Source organism: Bombus pyrosoma, linkage group LG10 (genome assembly GCF_014825855.1).
Source record: "Bombus pyrosoma isolate SC7728 linkage group LG10, ASM1482585v1, whole genome shotgun sequence".
Classification (NCBI taxonomy): Eukaryota; Metazoa; Arthropoda; class Insecta; order Hymenoptera; family Apidae; genus Bombus; species Bombus pyrosoma.
The window spans coordinates 3,036,046-3,051,610 of NC_057779.1; the positions used below are offsets into that span (position 1 = coordinate 3,036,046).

The 15,565-nt window shown below is 39.3% G+C and overlaps 1 protein-coding gene across 4 annotated transcripts in view; it reads left to right on the plus strand.

The window, feature by feature from the left end:
• Positions 1–15,565, plus strand: part of LOC122571463 (netrin receptor UNC5C-like) — a 393,753-nt gene that overhangs the window by 315,964 nt on the left and 62,224 nt on the right. Inside the window, exons 1-4 of one of the 4 annotated variants that reach the window (XM_043735223.1) lie at positions 3,891–3,907; positions 4,597–4,718; positions 5,219–5,287; positions 5,406–5,523. In XM_043735223.1, the coding sequence (XP_043591158.1) occupies positions 5,499–5,523 (25 nt within the window). In that variant the 5' untranslated portion in view covers positions 3,891–3,907; positions 4,597–4,718; positions 5,219–5,287; positions 5,406–5,498. Of the gene's footprint in view, positions 1–3,890; positions 3,908–4,250; positions 4,273–4,450; positions 4,468–4,596; positions 4,719–5,218; positions 5,288–5,405; positions 5,524–15,565 lie in introns of those variants that run through there. The other 3 variants (XM_043735221.1, XM_043735224.1, XM_043735220.1) reach the window with 3 other exon arrangements.

Consider the following 15,565-nt stretch of genomic DNA (forward strand, 5'->3'; position numbering starts at 1 on the left):
TGGCAGTATACTATCCTGACTGCTATTTTCTGCGTCCCTATGTAGCCATTTCATCCCTGCTTCTGAATGTGAGATTCCTCAGGAGAAATTCGACTCCTCACTTGAACCTGGAATCGACGAACGATTAACTCGACTAATCCTTGTATCTGGGGTCGTGGTTCGATTGAAATAAAAAGGCGGAGCTCGCCCTTGGGCACTGGGTAAAGAGAAAGTCTATCCCGCAACAATCGGCGAAAGAAGTTTCGTTGCGAGGGAGATTCTAGGAATGAAAGGAGGCGCGGTAGATTTGTCCGATCAACGTGGTGCGTAAGCCGTGCTATTAAGGGCGGCAAGTGGGTGCATCTGTCTGGGCAAACCTGGGCTTAGTTCCAAAATCCTACTGCAAACAGAGAGGCTGGTTACTCGATGGCGAGTAACCCTCTATCCACGCCTCTTTCTAGGAACGAAACCGTTCGAATTTCAACCGCTGAGTGGCTGTTAGGTTAGAAACGATGCATGGGAATTGATGCTCTACTGTGAATGTGGAGAGATTAGGAATATGGTTGGCTCCGATAGATGAATTAAGTAGTATGTTGGTAGCGATGAATAAATCACGAGTGGTTAACAGAAAATGAAATATACCTTTCCCTATAATTTTTATTTCGTCATAACTTCCACATTTCATTATTTTTATACAATATAAAAGGCCTCCATAAGATTTTCCATTATTTCATCACCTTCATGTAATGAAAAGGTCTAAAGGCTTTCAGTAAAGATACGTTGTGCTTGCATGTTCAAGGAGGATCGTTATTGAGCTGGATTCGAGAAGATACTTGATCAGAGATACTGTTCAAGGGGAACAGATTTCAGGTTGAGAAGATTTTTTTTAAGAAGCACGAGATTTGTTACTGGAAAGTGGGCATGTTACCGAGATAAAATCGAGGGCGTTGGTGCAAGGTTGGCGAACGCCGCTTGGACGGGGCGCCGATAACGAGGACGGATAGCTCGTAAAGTGGTAGACGTAGAGGCGGAGGTGAATTCGCGATCTGATTCCGGATAATGTCTGGTTTTGATAAGTAAATAGCGACGGTGTAAGTTGTCGCGGATAGGTGAGCTTGGAACGAAGGATGCTGGGAGATTGGTTGACACTTCGTGGTCAACGTGTGAATGTATAGGTTCATGAAGTTTCTTTTCTATACGCTGGATGAAGAATTTTTTTTGGGGGGGGGGCCCCGAGCAGGTGCAACTTGTGATGTATTTTTATTGGAGATTAAATTCGAAGGACAAAGTCGAAGCGTAAAGTAGGAGGATTAATTTATCAATATGTCGAAACGTGTAACGTGGGAAAGGAGTATTCATACACACTCTTATCGTATTATTTTAATCATAAGGAGTAAATATTTTGATTAAAATATTTAATAATAATTAATTTAATAATAATTAAATATTTTAACAATTAAATAGTTATTATAGATTGATAGTTTTAGTGCCAACTTCAAAGCTTAATATCTATGAAGTTAATTAATTATGTATTTAACGATACAGTATAATATATACAAGAAAATTCCAACTATAATATCCTTAAAGGTGAAGGAATATTTTGTACAACGTTCTACACAGGTTATCGGATACTGATAACCAACGTTGAATTGGCGGTAGTATAATAACACGTCGACGTAGCCTTAACTAAAAGTAACGAGTCTCGCAAGGGGAAAAGGAAACATTAAGCTCACGTGTTTCGAACTCTAAAGCGGTTTTCAACCCCTGTTGAAGGGAAGGGGCTAAAGGCAAAGATGTTATTCTTCTTCCTTAACTCATACATATTTTGCGGCGAAGACGTTCCCTCCATAACCCCGCCACGAATTACAAATCATCTTGCACGATAATGCAAGGGGAATCCCCTTGTTCTTTGGAAACCATAAACCCTGCGGATCTCTCGAGTCAAGTATACAGCTGTTGTACGTCGACCACAGACTTTAAATTGCATCGATAATCCCCATATTTCGAATACAAATTAATTCACTCATGATTTAAACAAAATTTTACGAAGGAAATTATTAATCTCATTTCTGAACATCTCGAACATTTGCACATTCAAATCTTCCATGAAATCATTATAAACAGTCAAAGGTACTTCACAAATAACTGCGGTATCTTCATCTCCTTAATCTTTTGGCGTTATTGCCATCAACTGGCATCGGTACACCTTTTCTCAGTTCACTTTTACCGGGTTGGTTCGACGCGTCTTGGTAATTGGAGGAACTGTGCTGGAAATAGGTTTGTTAAAGTTCAACTGCGGGGGAGGGGGCTTGGAGAGATCGCCGTGGAGACCGCGGGGACGATAAAGTCTAGGCGCACACCGAGATCTCGTAGATTCTGTCTTGTCGTTCCTCGCCGATGTCCCTCTGCACCCCGCCCGCGTGGCGGGAGTTTAATTAGGCCCCGCTTCGAGATATCGCGAGATCAGCAGCTCGTTAGCATGTTTTAATTGGCGGCTGTCAGTGAGATCGTTGCTCGCGATAAGCGACTCCTCTCTAACCAGTCCTCCAGCTCGGTGACAAGACTCTACGTGTAGCCAGGCTGCTGCTTACTACTCGCGAGACACACGGCGGACAGCCGGTTAGGGGAAGCGTATACATCGTGCCATCCGAACCTGGGGGCATCTAGGAAGCTGGTGGAGTTTGTACGGCAACTTTTTGCCGCTTAATTCTGCGGCGAGATTACACTCGAACAGAGACGTTGCGACCTAAGTTTATCAATGTGGATGAGACAGGATACGAATTTTCTTTGATGTGCGATTTTTTCGAGATTTTTGTTGTTTGAGAATGATGTGGACATGGAGACGTGATTAGTGGTTGGAGTAAATTATTAAGAGCAATACGTCTCGACGTAATATTTCATTTGTAAGTTTCTCTTTTAGGAAATCAATTTTATCGAATTCTATCTTTTGATGTGGTTATAAAGAGGAATTCTTAGGATTTGACTAATTCCCTTTTTCATTATTATTTCTTTTCTCATGTAATTCAAAATTTTTGTTGAATCGTGAAAATTCATTATGTACCTCTAATTTGTATAGTAAGTTTCTATTCTATTCTATTTCTATTCTATTCTTACAAGGTTTCATACTTGTTTCAGCGAGGACATAACTTTAGATTTGATTAAGTTCAATTCAAAGATATGGTATTATTTAACCTGGATTTCTAAAATCAGTATCTTGAACGTGAGAATCGTGAAATCTTAGGAAGCACAAATTCCTCGCGAAAACGGGTATCGTCATGACTAAGTCGAGACAGGCGAAAAGGGGAGAAATCTGCTTTCATACATGGCGTTTTATGTTCCATGACGATGACCAGCGCGGATAGAAACGTGACCAGCGGTGAGATTAACAAGGTGTCCCGGCCTCATTGCTCGCTATTGATCCAGCGCGAACGTGTACTTTTTAACGAGGCCAGTTGGTAATGACGCTCCCGTAGAGTACACACGTGCCGAATGATGAAACACCTCTTCTCCCCTAGAGCGTCGTTTTTACCTTCTTTCAGCTCGGATTATTATTCTCCATATAAAAGATACGCTTTTTCCACCATAATCGTCTCGGATTCGAGGACAGTTCCAACTCCAAAAAACGAAATCAAAAGCATTCCTCTTAAACCGTAACGAGGAGACGTAAACTTCTTTTTTTTTTTTTTTAAGAAAAGAGACGAGGAAGGCTTCGAGAACTCGATGTTTCACTCCATATGAAATTTATAGGTCAATGTAACAGTGGATTTGATCGATGATTTACCCAGTTTAAATTATACTTACTATCGCAATATATCGGAATTATAAATCGTTCGAGGATGGTACGTCTGTTTGTCGGTTCGAGTCTGTCTAGACATTTGACATAAAAGTGATATGCTTGGAGCGAGACATGGAATATGTATAACAATAAGTAAGTTTGATAGAATGTCTAAGTGGGTGCAATTTTTTAGTTATAACGTAACCTTCACAATCAGAAACAACATTCAGTATCTAGATAGATAAAGAAATTTAAACGACATTTGACAAAATCCATATACGAAAATTGTCAATTAAAAAATTTCATAGGCGAAAATTATAAACGAATTCAGGTTCGTATTCAAACTCAAATTTAGATACAAATTCGCGCGTATACGAAATTTGCACTTACTGCGCAGCCGCGAACGGAAAGGGAATCAGGCCCGCCGCCATATTGGTATTTCGCGCGGGAAAGCGTCTGCGCATAGTGTCACTTCCGTCGTGAGCACCGTGGTGACGAGTTGTATTATTCTGATTGAGGTAGGTAACGTATTAACTGCGTAGTATTTCCATCGTTATTCTAATTATTTATACAGTAGTATTAACCTCGTCTACTTATTACGCGTTTGCGTAGTAATTTGTTAAACATAGTAACATTAGCAACATTAATTAACATTAGTAAACATAGTAATTGTCATATAGACGTATATATATTAATTGATCATATTTTGAAAGGTTAGTGTTACCGGTAGCGTGGATTATCATTTTTTGAAACAGCATTTGATTTCGATTATTGTTCCATTTCAATATACGTAATTTGCTGTGGTCGTGCACGTTATAAATTTTTGTTTCTATTTTGTACAGATTAATAATTGTTGATTACGAGAATGACGACAGGAGTAGGCGTTAGAAATGTGAATGCTACGATGATTAATGGTCCATTCGATGATTCTTCAAACAAATATGGCAATGTATAATTAAGAAAGGTAGTATATATCTCCTTTTTATTGATAATGTAGCACACAATTGAAATTTATTTAATCAATATTTTATAGTATATGATTAATATTCGGAGTGCTAAGATCAAAGTAAAAAAGATTAAAGAAATCATTTTTTATTTGGAATAAATTTATTAGAAATAAATTAAAGAAATAATTTAAAGCCGGTTCATTAGATTTTGTAAATTCATTAAAATCTAAATAAGAAATTGAAATAAGTGTCCTATTTTTATACATTTCGATCGTGGATTTTCTATATCAATGTTATGATTTTTCATGTTTAAACACAATTGGACGTTACGAAGCAGTCACGCGCTGTTGTTACGTAGTGTTGTTATGCCCCCAGGCATGTTTAGCTGTCGTGTTTTGATTTGATGCAAGCATTCTCGACTATTTATTAGGCACGACACAGTTTATTCCTGATGTGTATATTTTGATTTCAGACATTTTCAAGTGGTAGTTTACATTCATATTCTATTTTGTTACAGATTTTACACAACCTCTCCACTTTCTGTTATTTTATGGAAAGGATCTAGTCATGCTCTAAAAACATGAATGTAAATATTATTGCATTTTGTATCTTCTTCAATTAATTTTATCTTTTATATCTTGCTTTAATTGTTATTGTTATATGTTTAAAAATAAATTTTAATACTCCGTGGTTTTTTTAAATAGATTTTTTACAAATCCTACCTTCTCCTTGGGGTTTGATGATTCTTGCGCGATGACAGTTACTATGATGACTTCCTCTGGACCATAGCACCGTCGATGACAACATTCACCGTATCTAATCGTGAGTCGCATGCGTTTTTATTCCTCTGATCACTCAATCATGTCGTAGGATGAAAGGTCCGAAGCGACATGGGTGATTGGTTGCATTACATAGAATTTGTTGAGAGCATAGTAACCACGGGTATTTATTATACCTGTGAATAGTAACTTTTTTTTGTTCTGTGTCTGATTTATTAGTTCAGGTAGGTCTTCTTGCACACCGCGTTTTTGTATAACAATAATAACATAATATAGTTATTTATAAAATTGGAATATTCGATATTTTCATACAAATGAAGATAACAAAAATTTCTCAGTTTTATCTTCTCTTTTATGACAATATTAAACAATTTCGATAGTTCGATTCAAATCTTTTCTATTATAAATTTCAATATTATCTGACATAGAAAGATATTAATGTTTCTTTTTGTGACATATTAAATATCGTACATAATCTATTAAATAAATGTGCAAGTAGAAATCTCGCGACCGGCAGATTTTGGAATCAAAGCAACAAAGTATGAACGCTGCTCCCGTATCTTCGAAAATATGCTTTGATAAAGAAATCGCCTGAGGTTATTTCAATCAATATTTAATTTTCAATTAGAGTCAATTATTCCATCACATTAAATCTTAGTTTTCTTTCTCATGAATAATTTATATATTTTTTGTTCTTTACCACTTATTTCTTTTGAATATTAGAATTTTAATAATTGCTTGAGTTAATAGATTAGAGATATAATTTGAAATAAAATGAGAAAACTCAAAATTAAATTAGAATAACAATAGACCGTTGTATACAAGATATAATAATTACTTTTTTAGCTCAGGGTTTCCAGGTTTCACCGTTCCATATTCATTGTCAAGATCTCACTCACGTGTTACATAGGTGAGAGATGATGGGCACAACGATCATAGATTGTAAGCTTAACAATGTCTCAGTGACTGACGGTGGGTTAATATACTATACAAGATGTATTTTCCACATTGTGTGTATATGTGGTTAGGCTGTGGAATTATGTCGTTCCAAGTTTTATTGTATATTAACAAAATTTATAACCAGTAATTGAATTTGAATTTATAATATTAATGCTAGATTCACTCTTACATATTATAGCTGAAGTAATGGATAAAATTAAACATATAGCGAGGACTATAAATAATAATATTATTAATTTTCTTATTAAATTCTAATAATGCTATTAAAATTTTGTGCTATCTATTCCAGTAATTTTACATCTGACATTACAGTTTAGAAGATATATGTACTTTACCTATTATGAATAGGCGCACATTTGTAATTAAAATTGAGATTTATACCGATGTTCTTATTGCATCACGCAATAATTACTAGCCATCGTCAGTCACTTACAGGAAAATGATGTGTAAATTAGCATGCAAGTTGTTTGCCAAACTCAGGTGTCAAATTAAATTGCCACAGGTGAGAAAATTTATCTCTAGCTTTGCCTATCGATTTTTCGAATTTCATGGTCGCGGTCACGAAATGGGTTTCGAAACAAACGTACACATATTGCACGATATGCATATTACGAACAGGCAACGATCGCCTATGATCATTTGTCATCTCTGTGTATCTGAATCAGCTTCCTCGATTTATATTTTTATTTCACCGTCGTAAGTTATATTTTAATTTTCGATGAAAAGGTCCCGAACCTAGATATAAGTTTCAGCGAGCATTGCGCTCGAAGAAAGAAGAGGCTACAAGCCGAAGAGGCTCGGCATATTGCCATTCAAGAGAGCAACTACTAATGATTTCCCATCCTCTGGTTCACCTAGAGCATGGGTAGTCATTCTTGTTACTATTTTGTTACTATGCTCGCTTTTAGTATTTGTAGTCGTAGTAAGTTTTCTTTGGCCGATGTACGAGTCGGTTTACAATCATATTAGACAAATCGCGAATTTTCTACTAATATTATGTAGTCTGAATTTTGTATTTTCTATTAAAGTTGCGAATAAACGTTAATTTCGATTTAAAGTAGAATTGTGATAATTTCGCGATTTCGATGTAAATTAGTGTTGCGATAAAATGATGAATTTGACAAAATTTCGTGGAAAATATAGCTGTCCGTAAATGTATGCATATTCCTATCGCGTAAACATCGTTTCACGTACTACTACCTCAAATTTACAAGCAACACGATTTTCCAGTTAAACAAGTTAGCATACAAACAAATACCTACCATACGAATAAGCTTCCAATTTACTCGTTGAACAATAATCACATTTCCCACTTTTTGGCTAGAAGCAATGTTTGGTTTCAATGCAATATCCGTAGTAGTTCCTGTAGCAACAAATCCATTCCATCTAACGATTGGCACTCAAAAGCGACTACAGTTTTTTCCTCTCGCGTTACAATCGATACTTAATCACGCCATTTCATCCGTATAAATATACATCCGTGTTTTCCACTGTCTAAATGCTTCGAGCTCGTTCGTTGACGCAAACACGGCCAAGTTTCACGTTGTTTTGCACGATCCACCTGCGCGTGTTCGCTCTTAAGCCCCGGAACGTGACGATGAGTATTTGCGGTCGCGCTGCTGCTTCGCGAGAGCGTGATCAGATTAAACGCCGCGTGGATTTTATGGCTGAGCCGTGAACGATTTACGGTAATCGATTAATTAGTCTTATTCTGGGAGTTTCCGATGATCAGCTTCTCTAGATATGTGTCAATGATGGGCTGGATGCTGCTTTAGCTCCGTTAATTGCTGCTGGCTGATAAACCCTTGTCGCGATACAGAACTTGATAAGTAAGATTCTGTTTAACATATGAAGAAGATCCGGCGATTTTTTGTTGCAAGTTTATTTTTAATAAATTTTGTGAATTTTCAAGTATGCTATATTGCAATATGGAGCTGTGTTAAACAATAAAAAATCCTAGATAGTTGTAAAAATGTACCGAAAGTAAGCAAGCTTTGGAATCTTCCATACGTGATCTTCGAATTTTGATTCAATTTTTGCTATCCAAATGAAATTATTTTACAATTTTTTGAAGATACATTAAAGCTCCGTTGAATCAAGAGATCCTTAGTTATTCCGAAGAAATACAATAATAGAAGGTTTTCATATTTATTCGTAGAAATAGCTTTGAATTTCCATTCTCCAGGCAATATTATTTCACAATTGAATTAATTTGCAAAATATAATAAGTTTCTCTTTAAACCACAATAAATTTCAACTTGTTTAAAAAAACTGACAGAAAAAAGAAGCTTTAAAATCCCCAAACTATGCATTTCGCAGAACGTCTTTGACCCAATTTCCACTCTCGAAACATCACAGCAAGAAGGAGAGTCATCCAAGCAACTCAGAAAAGCGCGCAAGACGAAAGATTACCCAGCCACTGTAAACCATTCGTGGTTAGGAAAGAGGTAGATATAAACTCAGTGAAAAAAAAGAAAAGAATAACACGATAACGTGGTTTGCACGCGATAGTTTTAACGACCGCAGGGGGTTCGGACGAATTTTATTAAAGGACACTCATCGTTGGCCAACGAAGGGGTTATGCATATGCATGAGGGCGCGTTCGCGCGACAAACATGTTTATTGTAATACTGACATAGAGCGCGCGAAATTAGTGCGGGTTAAGGCGACATTTCCATTCCCGCGATGGAATATGCATGAGAAAATGCATCGTAACATCTGCGCGCAGCGTTGTTGCACTGGGTCAGCCGAGCTTAGACGGCCAGAGAAATATTTCATGCTGTCGAGTGGGACCCTCGGCCGACTCGCGTGGTTATAGCCCGTGAACGTAACTGTTTTCGCTTATGCACTTTGCCAACGGCCGTTCTCCGACCCTGTGAAGAGACGGAGAGTTGCGACGATGAAGTATTCAAACGGGAGGCCGGAAGTATCTTCCCTCGGTTTCCGCGTTTTCTGAAAATTGGATTCGCGAGACCGTTCCACTGCCTTTTGCTCACGATCTTTCTCGGACCTTTCTCGGGATATAGCCACGGCTTCAGTATTATGCAACTTTAAAAGGCTAAGCTACTAGGCAGAGATTTTCAGAAAAAAGAATATTACCTCGTAAGAATTATATAGCGGAGTTTCGTTTGTCTGGATTAGAATAAAGAATTTGTATTGTTGGGATGAGTAAAAGAAAGGCATCTACGAAATTTTCGATTCTACCATATATGCAAAACCTAATTCTAAAAACGGGTTATTTTAAAATCCTTTCTTTAATAGCGAACAATATTTTTATGGTTATTAAAGAGTATTAGATTGTAGGAGGAAACTCTTCGTACTTTACTCTCCTTTCATATTGGACCGAAATGCGGGATGTTTGCGCCTATTCAAAAATACAAAGAACCTCAGTTTGCAGTGTCTGTCTTTCCTCATAAATTGGTAGGATAGGAATTGAGAGAATATTGAACGATATTTTATATTTATTGGCATGCCTCGATAGGATGCATATAACCTTAAGAAAAACCAAGAGAAGAGTAACGCGATGCAATCGGAAGGAAACGAAAGTGTGGATGATCGAGTCTATCTTGCAGTGTCTATCTTTCAGCCACGGTGCAGGATATCGTTGGCTGCTTATATCCATGGCAGATGCGCCCGGTCGAATCTAGACGGAGACAGAGAACGAACAACGCGGAGCAGACGAGCAAAGAAAGGGGCCACTTCGTATGCAAATCCGACTCCGCCCTGAATAAAATATTAACCGACCAATCGAGGCGCGTGGCGGGGGTAGAAGCACGCGAGCCTCCCTCGACGAGTTCGTTTCCTTGCCGAGGTCGCTTCCTTTTTTTCATTACCTTTCGCGTAGGCATCATGCGTGCAAATGCACTTACACATACCAAGATCTATATGTGTACACATAAAAGTACACACTAGCAAAAATTTCTTTTGCATCTCATTTTTTCGCTGGTGGCTCTTTGCAGCTTCTTTCCTCGTCGTCATCCAGCTAACCAACGCTATACAACCTTCGTGACGATGCTTCTTCTTCTTCGGTCCGTTCCCCGAGGTCTCTTTAAATCGAAGACCTCGTTATCTCACCGACGAACGGATTCTCGTTAGCGAAGCTTTAATTATAACCACTCTGCTCCGCAATCCTGATAACCGTCTCCGGTACTGGAGTGGCGACCTGCAGGAAAGCTGACGAAGGAGAAAACGAAACTCGCTCGTGTCGCGTCTAACAATTAACGCCTCCGTTATTACAATTTGTTCTTTCTCGGACGACAGTCCTGTCTCTCCTCTCGTTTGATCAATTTCGTTATTTGTTACGGTTATGGTTGATCTTGTTTGATTTGTTGAATTTCAGAATGTTTTCTCGTTTATTTGATCGTCATGGTCCATTCAAGTATTCGTTGATAGGATAATAAGGAATGGCGGAAGTATATAGTCGTTGACAGTAGTTGCTTTATTACTTTGAATACTTATGCTAATGTAAAGGATGTCATTTCACCATGCATTAGTGTATCATGACTTTCAAAAATAGCAATCGTTCCTAACTATATCATAAAGTTTACCTAACAAAGAACTTTAATGTCGTCAGTTTTTCTTTAGAAAGCGACCAGTTGCGTCATCAGTCGCCATCGAAGGCCTGATAGATGGAAAGGAACGAATGGAAACGAAAAAGTTCGAAGGAAAACGGTGGCAGCGGGTTTCCTGATCGTTAACAAGCATGGATCGTTGCTGGGTTTCTCTTCCGCATGAACAATTCTGCTTTTATTTCACGGCGACTGTTCGTTTCGCGTTTTAGAGCGAGCCGTTATAAAGGAATTCGTGAGAAACGCCCGGGAAGATAATAAGGAACGGTGAACGGGTAACGATCGAGCCACGGTTGTTACTCTTTCTCTCTGAATCTCTCTGTTCTTCCTCTTTCTCCCCTCTTCTCTTCACTTTTTTTCTTTGAACAGAAAAGAACGAATAGATTTTGTTTGGTTTTTTGTTCGTCGAGAACGAAAGCTACGAGTTTCCAGAGGAGAAAAATCGATGAAATCGTTAAAGCACAAAGAAGATTTAGGTTAGGCAGTAATCATGCTGCGCTGCTAGGCTGGTTTTTGTTATAGGCACTTTCGAGTAGAAAGAACACAGATATAGTCGCGGTGCAAGCGAATTGCCGCGTGTAATTAAGAAAGTTTCCTTGCGAAACCGCGTTCCCTATCTCTTTATTAGCTTTTACTCTCGCGCCTCTTTGTAAATCCTTGGCGCGAACAGTGTCAGAAACCGGTTCCGAAGGCATTAAAACCGTCTTTGAAAATTCCCAGTTCTCCCTCCCCCCTACCATCGAAATTCCATCTTTGATTAAACTTAATGGCAGACCATTACCACTATATATTATCTTGAATCACAACATTGCAAAGCGGAGTCACTCCTATTTTTTACAATCAGTCGTTCGGATGTTTCATTGTATTCCGAAGTTCACTATGTTCACTATGTTAAATGACGAAAAATATGAACCAAGAAATGAGTACAAATTAATTTTTCTTTTACATCGAAAGTTTTCGTTTATAGCACTTGCACCGTGCATCATTTCAACTCCTCAATTATCTCTCGTTTCTGACGAAAATCGTGGATGAAAAATGAAACTGAGGAGAAAAACCGAAGACGGAGGACGGTGCCAGTGACGAGAGATAAGCGACGTGACTGCTGGTCACGTCGGTTCATGATAACCCCGTTGCTTTTCACCTTTTGTCCAGGAGGCGCGGTTGGATCCCTGTTTAGCCAGCCGCGAAATTACGTAGCTTCGTGGTTGGTGCACGACGCCGTCTGTTCTGGGGAAACAAAATTCTAGCGAGACGAGATTCTAACGAGCGTACCCATGTAGAGCCAGAGAGAGAAAGAAGTGCGAGGGAGGGTAGTGTGGTTGTTCGACGCGAGATTCGAACAAAAAAGCCTGGGGACCTCGTTAGGGGGCGAGAGCATTTCTGCTCGGCGCATCGTTATTTCGATTAATTATTAGGCGAGCATTCGTTGGCCGGTTATATTGTTCGCGGTCCGACGACCTCGATCGCGTCCTCCGGGGAAAAAAATGTCGACTCCACGAGACGCCGATTCCACCCCTGTTTCTCTTTTTTCTGCAATTAGCGTGAATTAATGCGACCAGGCTGTGTCGCGGCCTCGTCCAACGTCCTGCTAAATGAGAGTTCTAACTAACAAACTATGGCAACTAAAATTCTGCTTTACGAGGATATCCTTCAATTGGGAATATGTAGTTTGTATTTTTAATATCGAAATGGAAGACAGAAATGATAAATATGTGGGAAGCAAGAATTTAATTGCAATTACAAAAATTGTATTACATATAAGCATATCTTATCTTTCTTATATTGCTGGAAATAGCAGGACAGAAATGCTCCAAAACACATGTATAATCAGGACCCCGAAAAAGTTACTATTCCATCATAGAATCGATTTTCGAGGGTCGAAAATTAAACCATCTTAAATACCACCGTCATTGTATGCTAAATACACGCGTGGGAGGTTCTATTAGCATGACGTACGTATAATTTCCGGGCGCAATTAAGTCGTCTCGATGTTTAACAGCCCGACGGTTACAAGCCTGACGAGGCATTACCTCGATTTTTCATTCCCTAGTACGAGTCTAATCGTAATAACGATTAACTGGACGAGTCGTAATTAAAGATCCAATACAAAAGAGAAAAGAAAAGGGAGAGAGAGAGAGAGAGAGAGAGGAAAAGAGAAAGGAAGACATTCTAAAGCAACGGTGCACGCGACTCGATACCATCTCGAAGGATAATCTAATGAGCAGCGATTCGTGCGATTCATTTCGAGACCGGTTAGCCTATTCGTTGGACTCGTAACTCCGGGATAATCGAGCTTCTCCAACAAGGAAAGAAATTGCATCGGATGAGGACGATCCTTAAAAGGGAATACTCCTCTGATCCGTTTTTTCTCGCCCTGTTGGTAAAGGAAGAGGGTGGCTAGCGAGAGGGACGTGGGGTGCATAGTGGCCCGGAATCGTTTTCGGTACTCTTGGGACCGATGACGAAGGCAAATTCTCGGAGAGATTTCCGAGGAACGAACCTAATCCTCCGGGGTTCCTATGGCCGGCGAATTGGGTAGTAAAGCGGCCGGTAACGGAAAAGGGGTGAATTAGTGTAAGAGTGGTGGGTTTCCGCTCCCGTGGATCGCTAATAGAAAAGCTCCGAGGCTGTTCTGAATTTTTTTTCCCGGTCTTTCGAAGCTTTTTGCTGAATTATACGAGCTAGATCGGGGGTGGATTTAGTGCCGGCAGGGTAATGGAAGAATATATGCGAAGGACGTCGGTGTAGGTACTATACGCTTTTACGGAGACTTACCTTCACCATGGCTTTCTACATGGTATTGTTTTTGCGTGAGCTTGTAATCAGTTAGGAAGATATATAGTATGCTTTCCTCATAGTTTTGTTTTATGATATTTATTCTTTTGGTTTATCTGTTCATAAGAAAATTCTGAACAGACTTATTCAATGATCCAGGGTATTCTAATATAGGATAATATATCTTTCATTGATACAATACATTTAATCACAAATAAACACAGAACACGTTGAAAAATACGTGTTTATATAACAAAACGTGTTTGTCTCTGACTTCATTAGTAAAATTACGCAACCTTAAATCCTACTGTACACGTTGATTGGAATTACAGATGAGTGGCACGATTACGTAACAGGAATATATCTTTCATCGGGGACGATTTCTTTTTCTTGATTCACAGCTGGCCTAACGCAACATCGTTAAAGCGAAAGATAAAATGCACGGTCGTAATGAATTTTCTTGATCGTTCCACCAATTTACACGCAACTCTGCTATTCAAAGGACCGGCCCCGCGCCACCAACGCGTTTTCACCCGTTCATAAATTATCCGCTGGTTTTCATAGGCCGTGTATCGGCCAGAGCGATAAATATTTATAGTAACTCGCGATGCTCAAATAAATATTTATGAACGGCCTGATCGCAACTATAAATATTTATCGACCAGCCCTCCCGAGTCCGTAGAAACGCAACGCGTCTTTTCACGCGCGTCCTCAACTTTTAATCGTTTCGCTAGAAAAAATAAGGGGAAAAATGACGAAAAGAATGAAAAAAACAGATCTCTCGATGGATTTTCATCGCTTTTGCACGAGTTTGCAGATGTCAATGGTCACAGACGCGAATGGACACTCTCTTGGTTTCCCACGATTGATATTCAATTCCCAAGCAAAGCAAATATCCGTCCATTTGTCGAATCGGTCAACAATCTCGCGAGTCCCTTTGGGATTATGCTTTCGGGGGATGGTTTCAGAGTCCAGGGATCAGGTTGGTCGAATTTTTTCCAGGGTTCCAGAAGGCTTCGTGTCGCACGAGACGGCACGAGGAAGCCCGCGCGAGCACAGGAATTACTGTCGACGCTGGTGTAATAATATCCAGCCGATCGTGTCTGGCCGGGTCGCGAGCACGCGCGATCTACTTTTTGCACGGCAGGATCGTTAATGAGAGAGTCACGCGACACACGCGAAGCGAATCACGACCGGCGCGATCAAAACCCTCCAGAAAAGGAGTTCTCACACGTTTTTCTCCTCTCAACTCCAGCATACGTATGGTAGTTGTAAATTCGATAAATGATTCGCTAATCGATCCCATAAAGGTTTACTGTTTTAACAATGCGTGTATTATATATTCTGATACTTAAATTGTGAAAGTAAGAAATTAAGTTAGTTTGATTTTCGAATGAATCAAGTTCGAGCTTAAAACATCTCCAAATACCAATACAATAAATAAGAAAGTCCCCAACAACATAAATTGCAAATATTTCTTAAAGGAAAAATAAAAGTGAGAAAAAGGAATCGAGCACATCAAAACGTCCACGTATAAAATATTGCATCCACACATAAACAATATCCAACAATACTGTAATCATCAGCACATAAATCATACCGTTAAATCACCTACCCCTTTTTCCCTTGATTTTCTTCAAACCATAGAAACGCTCCTTCATCCCCTGAAGCGTCACTGGCCGCCGCAGGACGTTTGATTAATTGCAAACCGGATCGGGCTGAATGTAAATCGCGATATCCGTCCGGGATTTTTGCGTGGAAGCGAATCCACGGGCGCGGAAG